At 41.7% G+C, this 15,224-nt stretch overlaps 1 protein-coding gene across 1 annotated transcript in view; it reads left to right on the top strand.

Annotated features, from left to right (window-relative positions):
• The window catches only part of AMBN (ameloblastin), a 64,968-nt gene that overhangs the window by 29,167 nt on the left and 20,577 nt on the right, over positions 1-15,224 (top strand). The window contains exons 6-7 of the mRNA XM_078677467.1: positions 419-664; positions 11,764-11,802. Of these exons, the coding sequence (XP_078533593.1) occupies positions 419-664; positions 11,764-11,802 (285 nt within the window). The remainder of the gene's footprint in view (positions 1-418; positions 665-11,763; positions 11,803-15,224) is intronic.

Below are 15,224 nucleotides of genomic sequence, written 5' to 3'. Positions count from 1 at the left end.
TGATTAGTATGCAGCAAATATTCACAGAAATATACCCTCATATAGGTGTGCAATGTGTGCACATTTTGTATGCCTATGCCGTTAAAAAAATAAGTGCCAGGGCCCAAAGATTTGTTTAGAAGCCTACAACCAGCACTATCGAAGATCACAGTGTCGAATACAAAGGTTGTGTAGTATTGATTTCACCATTTGCCTCTTTAATCCACCAGCAGCCATTCCCTGGGGATCTTTTAATCCCAACTCTATCCCATGTCACTGTTTAAATGGCATTGTAACTATTATCAAAATGTTGCATGTGTCTTAAAAAGTAGAAACTTCAGTTATTTTAAAACCGTTTTAATACTTTTACATGTTAGTTTTTGTGGCTATATTGGCGTCCTAACCGCTGCTTATCTGGTTGTTGCCTTCTTTTCTGCAGTATGAATATGCTGTGCCAGTTCATCCTCCACCACTGCCTGCGCAACTGATCCCACTCCAACCACCAGAACCAGGACTGCAAGCAAAAAGTCTTCCTCAGCAGCCCCCGCTCGAAACACCTGTCCGCCAGGAACCCCACCAGCCAGGGCAGCAGCTTCCGGTTCAGGGGAGTCTGCCAGCCTTGCAGCAAGGAGAGCAGACACTTGTGCAGCAGCAAGTGGCACCACCAGAAGGGCAGCCCCAGCAGGTAAATACTCACCCTCGTATTGTAGCAGTGAATGTCTGTTTAAAAAAGTTTAAAAATGTCAGCTCAGTGTTACAATATACTTCATTGTCATCAAATTAGGAATTCTAAGGTAATAATTGTTAGTTTTGCCTACTTTGGGTGCAATGTGTAGTATTTATGTATTTCACTGTAATCTTTCCAACTAAAATTATTTAAAACGTTTGAATAAAATTTCGACTTCATGTATACTTTTTAATAATTGTTCATAACTGCATAGCTAACAGTTATGAATATTATAATCCCTCTTTTGGGAACCAACAAATATATATCAAACTTTTTCATGAAGATGCTAACATTTTTAATGTTAACTATATCATTAGTTACCTGTTGTGTTGATAGTATAATCTTTTCCTAGATTTAGGGCCTGATTACGAGTTTAGCAGTGTGGCAGCGGGCCGCCACATCAGCTCCCCACTGCCACCTCACCAAACCCGTACTAAGACCGCCTGCCTTATTCCGAGTGGAATACAGGGCAGGCAGTCCTGATGTGGCTGGCACAAGGCACTGTCTTAGAAATGCAGCTCCGTGGGACTGCCACTGCACTTTCCAACATGGCATGGACTGTAAAGCCCATGCCGTACTGGAACAAGGGTTGCATGAACACAAGGGGCACAACATGTGCCTCCGTGCATGCATTCCCTGGCCCCGAGGAAACATGGGGCCATGTCGAGCCCCTTACTTTCTTCACTTCCACAGTTTTCATGGTGGGCTTCCTGCCATGAAAACCGTTGCGATGAGGAAACTCAGAATATGCGTGGCAGTAATGCAGCGGCACCGCCAGATTATTGCTTGTCAGACCACTGCTCCACCACCAAGTGGTCGCGGATACCCAGCAGTTCGGTGGTTTGTGTTGGTGGGATCGGCACACTCAGAATGCAGCAGTCGCACCACCAGTACGGACACCACCACAAGTATGGCAGTCCTAAGGACCTCTTTAGTCATAATCAGGTCCTTAGTCTATTCCTTTGCCTAATGTGTGCAGGGCATCCTTGTTCCACAGCTGACTGTGATACTGAACCATTTAGCAGGGTTCAAATTAGCAGCCACAGCATGCATGCCACCCTAGGGAAGTGAGCTGTGTACATCCCATGCCATTGATTTTTTAAAAACAATTTTTTATTTTGGAGGGTTCAGCAATCAGAATATTATCATAATTAACATCATAAATAATAGGTGTTAAATATATAATAAATAATATATGAATTTATAGTTATACAATTAAAATAAAAGGAGATAGGATAGGATATTACATTTTAGAAGAAGAATAGCAATACCATGTTCTTAGCAAGTCTGATTAATAGATAATAAATAGCACTGACACACACAAAAAATGTACATTCAACTGTAGCCTTCCAAATTTCCAAGAGTAGCACACTTACATTTCATTCAAATTTCTTTCCCCTATGCTTATCAAAGAAACTCCCATATCAGTTTATACTTAGAGCAAGAAACTGACCTTAAAGCGTATCTTTTTTCCAAATCCCCAACGCTAGACATTTTGCTCAACCACTGCTGAAAAGGGGTAATTTCACAACGCCAATTCTGCAATATCAAAGATCTGGCTAATACAATGATAAATAACCGTCTCTCCTCTACGGGGCTAATGATTATATCAGGCAAAGTATCCTAGACAGCAGTCTGGGTATCTATAACCACCCCGGCGCTAGTTTGTAAATACAATATTTCTCAATGTTGTCCCAAAATTGTTTAGTTTTCGGTCAATCCCAAATAGTATGAATCCAATTGCCCCTACCTCCTACTGAGCATCTAAAGCAAGTATCTGGTATCTGGGGGCATGTTTTATGCAAGAACGCTGGAGTTCTATATAGTAGCCATTTAGCATAATGTTGCATTCTTCTCAAATTAGCCCCTTTCAATAAAGTGGCATTGAAGTATTGAACTTGTTAATGTTATTCCAAAATCCCAACAAGAGATGAAGATTCTTTTCAGCCTGCCACTTATCCCGAGCCTTCTCAAACGTTGTATTAATAATATTACTTCTAAGGAAGGAAATGCAGCCACTTGTAGTAGATTCAATCAATTCTTTCAGATGCAACCTTGAAATGAACAGAGTAGGATCTATATCTTTTAGAAAATGTCTGATCTGAGAATAGGACCATTGTATTGTAGCTTTAAAATATCAAATACTATGCTCAATCCCTCCAGTTTTTCTAGGCATATTTATTAATACAATCAAAAATCGTGGAATAGCCATTTCTTTCCCACTTCTATATAATATTAATATTTTTCTCTATCAAAAGTCGGTCCCCTCATGAATATCAACCAGAACCGTTTACCAGAGGTATATTATAATACTTATACATTTTGGCTTTTTTCTGTTTTAATAAACATTAAAACAAAAACCACAAATGTATAAGTTTTATAATCCCATGCCATTGTTGACCCTTTTCCTCAGTTAATTTTGGTTTATTTTGTTTACCAAAAGCTTTGATCATTTAATTTCTTTGTTCACCCTGGTTATTATTAGATTCTTTGTAACTCCCTCCCTCGTCAGTTAGGGATAGTTTTTACCAAATTGTAGCTTTTGTCTATTCTTTAAAATGCAGTCTCTTTCTGCTTCGTTCCTTGTAGTTACTGGAGTCCTCGTCCTTTTTTATGTTGATTAACTTATTTTTAAAATGCCTTTTATTTTGCCTTTATCATTGTGTTTGTATGCATTGCTTTCTTCTGATTGCAGTTGGCTGGTTCTTTTGTTTCTTTTTACTCGTTGCTTTCTTTGGGAGCATTCAAATTAGCACAAAATTGCAGTATTACTGTTATTTATTGTGAAGATCAATATTTAACAAGTATTGTCTTGTTCTAGCAGTACTGTTGTAGCTTGGCAATTGTCCACAAAGTTCTGCTCCATGGGCTACTCCCACTTTTATGGACCACTTTGTTCAAATTGTGGATCACAACTCTGTCTCGTTTGATATCATGTTGGGGTTAGGTTAACAAAATACTGTGTGGACTCTCAAGTGTTAGGCGTGTGTCCAGAAGTAACCACACAGGACCTGATTCATAAACGTTCGGTAAGTTTACTACTTTTTGATATTCACAAACTGCAGTTTTGCAGTAACTTACACTTTAATAGTAAATCAAGCACTACACATGGCCAACCACATGTAGTGCAACACACTCCTGTTGAAAGTAATCGAGGTAGAGACTTAAATTAGAATCCAACATGAAATCATTTTCATTTAAATACAATTATTCGAAATAATTTGAAATATTATGAATGTAAATTATTGTTCAATAAATAAATAAAAGAATAAATAGGTCAACGTAGTGCATATTTACTATTTATGTTTTACAGATGTTTAACATCAATTTATATTTATTATATTTTTTACAATTTGTTTTAATTTAAATGAACACTGTTTCCAATGGAATTTTATTTTAATTAATTTTATAACTAAACAATAAATATTTGCTTTTTGATATATGTTTATCATTAGGTTATAATTATTTATACTTTTAATTATTTTAAAATATTGAATTTCAATTAACATTATTTCCTATGAGGTTTAATTTTAAGGCCCTACCACCATTGTTTTCTATGGGAGGATGTTGCAGTACCAGGGGTTGGTCATGGGTTGTGCTGGACTTACTACAAAAGTGTAAGTTACTACAAGAGGGAATGTTACTACAAAACTGAAGTTTACCCAATACCGAAAAGTCGTTGATATACTCAAAAGCTTAAACTTACTCAAAAGTGCAAGATTCCTTTGTAAACAGGGCCCTCAGTTCTTTCCTCAGTACTGTAGGTCTGTGTTTGGATGTAGAAGGCAGTTGAGTTTGGAGCAATGGTGCCATTGAATCTATCAGTCGCTTTCAGCAGAGTTGGTCACTCACTTTTTTTGCACTGACTATCTCAGGTCAGAGTCTGGGGCATAGTATTGAACTGAATTTGGTCCTGTTATCTTGGACTCAATTAGTAGCAAAATGTAAAGGGGTGAATACACCAGGGCTCTGTGCTCTAACCCTTATTTATTTAAATACCATTTTTAGATGCAAAGATACGGTACTCCAGTCAGCAATAGTTTTCATGTATGTTGACAATTCCATGTAACAGAACTGCTGCCAGTTCATCTGCTTTCCGATCACATTTGACAGAAACTCATTGGTGCAGGTTTGCAAACTTTCTGAAATAAAATCTCAGCATTTCAGAAATTCTGCTGACATGAAAGCTCTCCCATGAGCTCATCATAGAGGGTCAATGACCCGAAGGCATCTCCGCGGTAAGGAACCTCGGAAACAGTAGAATCAGAAATGTTCCAGGCCCATAAATTTCTGTAGCATTGAAGAACTGCTTTTTCAGGATAAACATCTCAGGAAATACTGCCCTCTCTATTTTTCATCATCACGATGCGGTTTTGCATATTGAAGAAAAACGTTCAGAAATAGGTACCTGGCAGCATTGGGATAATAGGTTCGAGTTATGCCTACATTTCTAACATTTTATCTGCAGAACTTTGAGGTAGAACTATGAGTGGCAGAACCCCCTCTCAAGTGATTTGAGTGGTGGTAATCCTCACCTTAAGCTCTGAAAATAGTTAACATCCTTGCTTTATATGTTGATGTTCAAGCATTTTGTGCTATGTCTAACACCAACACCCTTATTGTAGTTTTAATTCTCAGGCACCAAGATAGATTTGTAAGTAAATGTTAGATCCTACAATTCCTCAAAAGCTGCTGATGTCCAGAAAGGTTAATCTGCAGGCAGTTCCAAATCTCCTTGTTAATAGAGCACATAATCACCCAAAATCAGCCTCTGGGACAATTTTGAACTATATAAAATCTGTAGAAAAAACACAAATAATCACCAAAAATAATCAATGGATTAACGACGATCCTTGCTTTCTAGAGCAGCATATTACCCAGCATAAAGCACTTCAATGCCTCGTCAGGGGTAGTAAACGTTATATAAATACAATTACATTACAATACATAAGTTCAGAATAACCACTTACTGGGAAACAGTTTGGAAATGAGCACCGCCAGGAAGTAGATCTAGAATTTCAAGGGGTACAGCAGTTATAGTAATTTATATCACATCAACCTTATTACAAAATATTACTGATATACTAACATCGCCTTAAGTATTCACTCAACCTCAACCCCCAGGATAGGTCAAGGTTTTACGGTAATCCGAATAAAGGTTATGTGCTAATTATGTGCGTTTAGGACACTGTGAAAGAAATACAAATGATGCCTCTTTTTTATTCTAATATGTCAATTTTAAAGCACTTCTGATGGACCGTGAGCAGTAATTTTGTTGCTCCTCAAATGGACCTGGTAGAGTAAAATTTCAGCGCCAACTATAAAGACGTTAGGCATTTGCAATGAAAACGAGGCACGTTTTTAAAGTTAAAACATGAAATTTATTAAAGGATTCAGATCATTGAAGAAAGCAAAATTAAATGGTAAGGAGTCAGCCAATTAATCAATAGCATGAATTCAGAATCAAATGCAAATAATAGAGCCGCAGATCAAACTAAGGTTTAGCTTCAATAAAAGAAGTCATGAGTCATAGTTCAGACCAACATGATGTGTCCTCCTAAATATCAGGGGAGAATGAGCCCCACACCCTTTGAAGAGATTTCTTATACAATGGAAAATACTGTGAAAACCTTGCCTGAATATAAATATATTAAAATCACATGAATTGAACCAATCAGATTATAGGAAGAACGATACAGTCAGCAGGTTCACATAAAGCTGGTGCCACCTATGGTGCTCTTCAGGCAACTAAATAGTCAGTACAAATACTGTTATGTGATATACAAAGACACATTCTAATAAGAATCACACCATGGTCTCAATAAGTGAGGCCTAGGGAATGATTCCACTCAAAAGAGCAGTGTATCACAGAGTCCTAACAAATCATCATTATTTATTTATTTATTTATTTATTTATTTATTTATTTATTTTTTACATTTGTATGGCGCACAGCTACCCAAAAAGGGTTTCCCGGCGCCGACAACATGTTGCTGGACGAAGTTACGCAGGAAGGCTTGCAGAGAATTATTTATTGAAAAGCCAGGTCTTGATATACCTTTATATATACTGAGAAAGAGACATTACATCTCAGAGCTGAGGACACAAACTTGCTTGGCCATGAATCATCTGTGTGCAGAGTAAGACATAATTAAGAAAATACTTACATGCTAAAAAGATGGTTGCGGACAAAGCCCACATTAGCTAATGTTAGCATAAACAAATGTCCTCAACAGAATATCTTGATTTCAATATATGTTAATCACATTGTGTTAATATAATTATATATGAATAAAATCTTGCTATCACAAGCTAGACAGGAATTACAATTCCTGTTCATCTAATTCATCATTCAATGAAATGGAAATTGCGTGGATCACAACCAACAATAAGTTGAATGAGAGATGACCCAGTAATAATTAGTACATGTTAGAACTGGGGGTCTCAAGTTGGCAGAGGTAGGTACCACTGTCCAAATAGGGACCCTTGCTTCTAGTCAGGGTAAGAAGGATGCACTCTTTAGATAACCCCTGCTCACCTCCTTGGTAGCTTGGCACGAGCAGTCAGGCTTATCAAAGGCAATGTGCTAAGTATTTGTCCCAACACTCACAGTAACACAGTGAAAACACCACAAACTGACTCCTCAACAGTTTAGAAAAATGAAGGTATTTAATCTGAACTACACAAGACCAAAACAACAAAAATCCAACATACACAGTTCAAGAATATGGTTTCAAATGAGTTCTTAAGGTTGCGTTAAAATAATCCATAGTTGCGTCACGTTTTAGCCAACAGTACCTTTAGATGCGACAAAAGTTCCAAGTGAAAGCTGTAGCGTTGTAAAGCAAGTGATGCGTCACTCCTGAGACCCTGGGGAGGCGATGCGACAACCCCACTGGATGTAGTGGGTGTGTTGCGGTGACTCCAGTCTGTATGGGGGGGATGCGATACCATGTGTGGATTCCGGTGCACAGGTTTCGGTGGAAGCGGCTTGCAAAAGGTATGATGCGACGATCTTCGGGGCGACAACGATCTCCGGGGTGGCGACGATTTGCGGCTCAGCGTTGATCTTCTCCTCTCGCGGTCCCTCGATGCAATGGCTCTGCGACGACTCTTGCAGCGACGTGATGCGGTCCGCAAGCAAGCGGTGCAACGATCTCACCCAGTGACGACAGGCTCTGCAACGATACTCGCAGCGATGGTACTCTTCCCGCACCGGACTGGTGCGTCCCCCAAACGAAGGATGCAACGACTCTGGCAGCGGCAACAGTCGCTGCGACGATCTCGGCCTTCGTAGCTGCGGGAATTTCCTCGCACTGACGGGGATGCGCTCCGAAAGCGAGTGATGCGTTAAACTTTGCAGAAAGTTCTTAAAATCTTGGTTTCCAGCTTCCCAACACAGGTACAACTTCCAAAGGCACCACAACTGGCCCAAGCACTCTAGGAAGGACAGAACTCTCTCAGCAGAGTTCAGGGAAGCTGGGTGTGAAGTCCTTTTGTTCCTGGGACTTCTTAACAGGGAGCCAGCTCTTCTTCAGGCCCTTGGAGATTCCTCCGTGGAAGAGGACACAGCACAAAGCTAAGTCCTTCTCCTCTCCTTGTCAGCAAAGCAACTGCAGGTCAGTTTAGCAAAGCAACAGCAGGACAGTCTTCCTTCTTCAGTCTTCCAGCTTTCTCCTTGGCAGAGGTTCCTTCTTGATTCCAGGATGATCTCATCTTCTGTAGTCAGGGGTCCTGTACATATACCCCTAAAAGTCTTTGTTCCCTTTGCGCAGGAGGGCTCTGAGCCCGGTCCGAACCAGTTCTGGGTTTTCCTTGAGCACTTTGTTGACATGATTCCTTCTCTCCTTTCACAGTGCAGGGCAGAGACATCAGATGCACCACAGGGGGTGGAGCCAGCACTGTGGGTGGCAGGCACAGTCCTATTCAGGTCCCAGGTGCAACTCCTCCCTCCCATCTAGATGCAGATCTCTCTATTCACCACTGGGCGGACTCATTCTGTCTCCTGGAATCCCCCAGCCCTGTCACTCACAAACCAGACAGTCAATTCACAAACAGCCAAAGTCACACAGCAAGGTCAGGCAAGAAAGCAGCCACTTTCTAAAAGTGCCGCTTTCAAACACAGGATTTAAAAAACACCTTTCCTAAAAGATGTGTTATTAAATTCTGAGTTCAGGGATACAAGACTTTTATGTCCCATCTTGCTCCTATGGGAAGATATGCAGGTAACCACTGTACCCAACATTCCCCATGATAGCCTATGGGCAAGATATCCTTACAATAGTGAAAAACGAAAATGGCTGTAATTCACTACCAGAGCATGTCACCTGCACTAGTACATGCTCTACCATTCACATACACTGCACCCTGCCCAAGTGGGTACCTTGGGACTTCCATAGGGGTGACCAATGTGTACAGAAAGGGAAAGGTTAGGCTTGGTCAGTTGGGACACTGACCAGGAGGACATGGCAAGTTCACAGACTGCACACAGGCGCTGCAGTGGCACGCCTGAGACACCATTTTAGGGCTACTCATGTGGGTGGCACAATCAGTGCTGCAGGCCCACTAGTAGCATTTGTATCAACAGCCCTGGCACACTCAGTGCACTTTACTAGGGACTTCTCGGTGATACAAATATGCCAATCATGGACAACCAATTACAATAACTATTTAGACAAAGAGCATATGCACTTTAGCACTGATCAGCAGTGGTAAAGTGCCCAGTGTCCTATTGCCAACAACCACAGGTCACGAAAAATAAGGGAGGAAGAAGCATAAAGTTTGGTGATAACCCTGCAAAAAGGGCCCTTTCCAACAGTACACAAAGCAACAATATTCATAGATTTCAGCAGTCTCAATTATTTAAGCCAAAACTCTAGAGTTACTGACAAAGTGCTCAAAATTAATATTTTTGTCTGTATGCTTTAAATCAAACTCTCTGGGGCACCAAAGTCTTTTTCTAATTCAGAACGTTTTCAACTTCTCTGCTTTGCACTGTGTTGTCCACTTTGAACAGTCATGCACCAATGTCTCACTTATTTTCAGAGTCACAAACAATAATACATGAAAACTTTGTTGAATGATTTTACACATACACTTGAAGTCTTTAGTTATGGATTCCAAACAATGACAAACTATGACCATATTTATGAAATATTACAGGGTCCGCAGTTGTTAGATACCTTTTCCATTCGGAAAACACAACCAGCATTAGGGCTCAAATGTTTGTAACTGGAAGAAAGCACAAAGAAATGTGTCACAGGTACCAGCCGCGGCCCGTGGAGGGAGTTGCGGTGGGGCAAAAGGCGGGGCAGGGGAGGGGCAGGGTGGGGGATGCTAAAAACCGGAGTATATATAATTGGAAGTAAGTAAACAATTTAATTAATGAAACGAATTTTGTAGCGCGTCCTGCATCACAAAATGCGATGCAGCTCACGCTACGAAATTAATTTTATTAATTAAATTGTTTACTTACATCCAATTATCCATACTCCGGTTCTTAGCATCCCCCACCCTTCCCCTCCCCCGCCCCGCATTTCGCCCCACCGCAACTCCCTTCACGGGCCGCGGCTGACAAGTACTCCAACCATCAAGGTGAAATTATCTGCATTCTCAGTCTGTACTACTCACTAGTTATGGAGGAAAACAAGCAGCACCACCCTCCCCCACTAAAGGGAAGAACCGAACTATCACACTGGACCTCTCCTGAATAAAACGCACCCAGTGTTTGGCGGGTTTGGTATTTCATTAGCAACATGTTTTTATATTGATGAAATAATAGCTGATTTACATTAATAATAAATTATACATTTAGGTGCCGATTACGAAGCGGTCAGAAAAGGCTCCAATCGTCGATCAGAGCCTTTCCGACCACATCGTAATATGCTAGTCGGATTCCTTTCCGCCCGCCTCATTATGATGGAGGCAGTCCGAAAGGAATCCAAACTGTCATTCTGATTGTCTTCCGAAAGGCTCCATCTGCCAGTTGGAATGTGGCCACTAATCCGGATCTTTCCGCCCTTGGGATTACGATGTTGGGTTTCGTCAGCCTTTCTGTGCGGTCTTTCCGACACAGAAAGGCTGTCGCAACTCGACGCTGGGGGCCCCCGGCAGCGTCCCCTAGGTGCACGACCTCCTATTGGAGGCCGAGGGGTTGCCTTTGGTGTCCCCCTGTTTATCCCTGCACCCCGTAGCAGGCACCTTGAGGTGCCTGACAGAAAGTGCAGGGATGAACTGCACCTCTGATTTTACAATGGGAGCATGCATTCCAACTGGTTTACTGGCCGAATATATGCTCTAGTCTTAAAGTATAGGAACACTGTTCGGTCACATCCTAACTAGTTGGTCGGGACCACTGACCAAGTGTTGGTTGGTCCCATGATCGAGACGATGTCGGACGGAGGTAACTCCACCTGACATTGTAATCAGCCCCATCAAAGAAAATATATATATTGTCCTTTCATTAAATTTTCCTTTTTGGCTTATATATTATTTAGGCTGGCTTGGAAGTGCTTTTCTTTGAAACGTTTTTAAACTCTTAACTAGCTTTCACATCCTCTTTATGGACTTTACTGCTAGCATCGAGCCATATTTTAAGATGTAGGACATTGACAAAATACCATTTTGTGACAAAAATTTCCTGAGTGTCTGCAACAATGCTATATTGATTCATGAGCGCAGTCTTAATGTCTTTGTCGATATTGGCACTAGATACATAAACAAAACTCTCTGCTGCTTAAATAATATGTGAAATTTACTGTTTACTTGACTAAAATTGTATCTTTATATTATGTGATAGAAAGACAATGGTGTGGTATTTTCTAGGCGTAGTAATACTTGAGTGGCGCTGGAGCATGGTCAGCCTCTCAGTAGCTTTAACATCCATGCAGAATCTCAGCTATCTAATTACAGCCTCCGAAACTATTCATGAAACTTCCAAACTATTCATGAAAGTTCCTGCTACTCTTGGATTGCCTCCTAAAATGTTTCAGTCACTCACTTTTATTCTACCAGGACCAGTCCATCTTTAAAATAATCATATTTTCATTGCTTATTTCAGCTTCCTATGTGGGATTACACTGATCAGAATGGACGATCGGTAAGTAGATCCTTCTCATACATGGCTCACTGTAAATTTGTTAATCAAGATGTATACTTATTTTCAAATTATGTATGTTTTTGACCTGTGCACCTCATACCTGGCTCATTGTAAATGTGCTAATCAAGATGTCTACTTATTTTCAAATTACTTATGTGTTGACCTGTGCACTAGTGATTGAAACCACATGCAGACAATTATACGCAAACATGAGTAGATGGAGAAATCACCATTTTCTGATTTTTCCAGTGGTGTCATATGTGATGTCACTGACCATGTCATGAGTGATGTAATATGTGAGGTCATAAGCAGTGCATTGCCGGAGCGTAAGTTATAGTTAGCTCAGGTAATGATAACTGCGGAATTTCTATGGTTTTGTACGAGTGAAATCTGATTCTAGCTATAAAGTCCCTTTAACCTTTGTTTTTTTTCAGTGAACTTCTGAAGTTTTTTTATGTTGTTTCCTAACTATAATGTCCCCGTAACCTTTGGTGTTTTTAAGTGAATTGCTAAGGTTTTATAAATGTATTCCCTAACTATAACCTGTAACTTTTGAGAGTGAGTGTGTGAGTGAGTTTCTCAGTGGGTCTGTGAGTGGGTGTGAGAGTTTCTCAGTAGGTCTGCAAGTGCCTCCATGACTGTGTGAGCCAGACTGGGAGTGAGTGCATGAGTGTCTGAGTGGGTTTGTGAGTGGATGCATTAGTCTCTGAGTAGGTCTGTGAGTGAGTGTATGAGTCTCTGAGTGGGTGTATGTGTCTGAGTGGGTGGGTGAATGAGTGTCAGAATGGTCTGTGAGTGGCTGTATGGCTCTGTAAGTGAGTACATAAGTGTCTGCGCATGCCTGTGAGGGGGTGTGTGAGTGTCTGAGTTGGTCTGTGAGCAGATGTATCAGTGTCTGAGTGGGTCTATCAGTGGGTGAGTGAGTGCCTGAGTGGGAGTAGGTATCTAAGTGTCTGTATGGGTGTGTTAGAAGCTGTGTGAGTGACTGGGCCACAACTGAACCACACCTGTCCAGTTATCCCACAAAAGTCTAGTTTTGCACAAAATGTCTACCCAACTTGAGTACTTTCTACTAGTTAATTAGTAAGTGCTACCATGTTGGGCAAATGCCTAGTACACATTTTACACTACAGCTGCGTAACGGACCACGGGGAAATATCTCCAGTGACCTTGTGTGCATTTTGGCAATGTGGTTGTTCCTGGTGCTATTTTATCTAGAAATATGCGATAACATGAATCAAGACAACGAGACTAAAAAAAGGTAAATATTCACCAAACAAGGATCTTTTCTCTTGACTATATGAAGTAAGTGCTTTGTTTGATGTAGATGTCATCATATTCCTCGGCAGCAAGAACTCCTCACTAAAATCAGTGAGAAACACACTGCGGTGTCGCTTGTTAAGCCCTCACTAAAATCAGTGAGAAACACACTGCGGTGTCGCTTGTTAAGCTGTCTATCATCCTCGCAAAAGGCAGGAAGACCTTGCATGCTACTAAGGTGGCAGGACTAAACAGATAAAGCTTTCATGTGATTAAGCGCATTGTATACTCATAGTGATTTAAAGGGTGAACCATGTACTTTGCTCTCACCATGACAGGATAACAAATAACCCACTCTTCACAGTCACATACAGATTGTGCTCCAATAGATCAACGAAGCAGTCACTTCCACAAAGGATTTCAGGTTGTCTTTCAATATGAACTGGCGAGAAAACACACTTGCGTTGGCTTTACAAAGCCCCTAAGTAATGATTATTTGTCCTTTATAGAAGTAGAACTTAATGGGGACCCTCGACCCCTACAAACGAAGCATCCCACAACTAAAATAAAATGAAAATAAACAAGTGTTTCACAATTTACTTATTTAAATTTCAATTAAACAATTCATTTACAGATAATAATTAATAGTTAGTTAATTATTGTTAATTAACTTCCCACCCTAACCCCCTACAAACCCAACAACCTGCTATGACACAGTTAAAAATGTATAAAACCTTTTTTAAAAGCAATTAAGAACATTTATATAACCACTAGTAGCCCGTCCCGACGTTGTCCGGGTATGAAATAGAATGTGTGTACTGTGTGTATTTGGCAAGGGCAATTTATTTTGAAATCTCGCGGTAGACAACATTTGTTGTTTCATTAGAATAGGGACGGAGAAGGCCCAGCTGCAGCCCTGGTTGATGTTAGCAGGGGTGTGTAATTGGTGTAGTGATCCGCCGCCTGAGCCCGGCTACAGCCCTGGTTGATGTTAGCAGGCACGTGTAATGTCGTTGAATGAGAGAGTTATCAGCTGCGGGTAAATCCGTTTAATGAGACAGTTGAGTGACAGTGAGTCGGAGAGGCTGCAGTAACTGTCCCCGCAGACACGCTCATTTGCGTGTTCCCCCACTTGAGGCCCAGATGCAGGCCTGTTTGATGTTAGCAGGCGCGTGTTCCCCCGCTTGAGGCCCAGCTGCAGCCCTGGTTGATGTGATCAGGCGCTTGTAATTAGTGTACTGATCTGCCGCCTGAGCCCGGCTAGAGCCCTGGTTGATGGTAGCAGGTGCGTGTAATTTCGTTGAATGAGAGAGTTCAGTAACAGCGTGCAGGAGAGGCTGCAGTAATGTTACTTACCAGGCCTCCAGGTGAACGCGTTTGTCACGCCCCCAGCACACGGCCACAGCAGACGATCTTCTGATTAATGTACGACCCACATGGCATGAAGGGCGGAACGTAGCACACGCCCCCAGCATTTCTCACGCCCCCAGCGTGCCCCTTGATGCGGCGCAATTGCGTTCACATGGCATGAAGGCTGGACACACGCCCCCAGTGTTTCTCACACCCCCAGCGTGCTCCTTGATGCTGCGCAACAACGTAATTGGCGCTTGATTGTACGACTCACATGGCATGAAGGGTGGACACACGCCCCCAGCGTTTGTCACGCCCCCAGCGTTTGTCACGCCCCCAGCACACGCCCACAGCCCACGATGTGATGGCCGTACCACACTCCCCCAGCGTTAGTCACACCCCCAGCCCACGCCCACAGCACAACGCAGACACGCCCACAAGGGACTACTTTGCTGGCACGTTCTTTTACCTTTTAAATGTATAGAGGAGTTGGCCTAACGGCTAAGGCGCTCGATCTCGGACCTGGGGATCTGGGTTCGAGTCTTGGTAACAACGCCAAACATCCTGTGATTCTGGGCAAATCAATGAATCTCCCCGTGCCTAACAAAAATGAATGTGTGTCCTCATGTAACGTGACTGTTGCTATGTAAAGCGCTCTGATACCTGATTCAGTTCAAGTCAAGTTTGTGCTATATAAAACTCTGCAAATAAAATATATATATATATGGTGGCCGTCTGCATAGCCTATGTCCTTCTGCTGCAACTGCCCTTTCCAACGCTGTATTGGGTGTTGTGATTGGTGCTGTGGTTAC

The sequence above is a fragment of the Lissotriton helveticus genome, chromosome 2_1, assembly GCF_964261635.1.
Source record: "Lissotriton helveticus chromosome 2_1, aLisHel1.1, whole genome shotgun sequence".
Taxonomy (NCBI): domain Eukaryota; kingdom Metazoa; phylum Chordata; class Amphibia; order Caudata; family Salamandridae; genus Lissotriton; species Lissotriton helveticus.
Note: the sequence above shows the minus strand (reverse complement) of the source record. Positions and strands in the feature narration are given on the sequence as shown.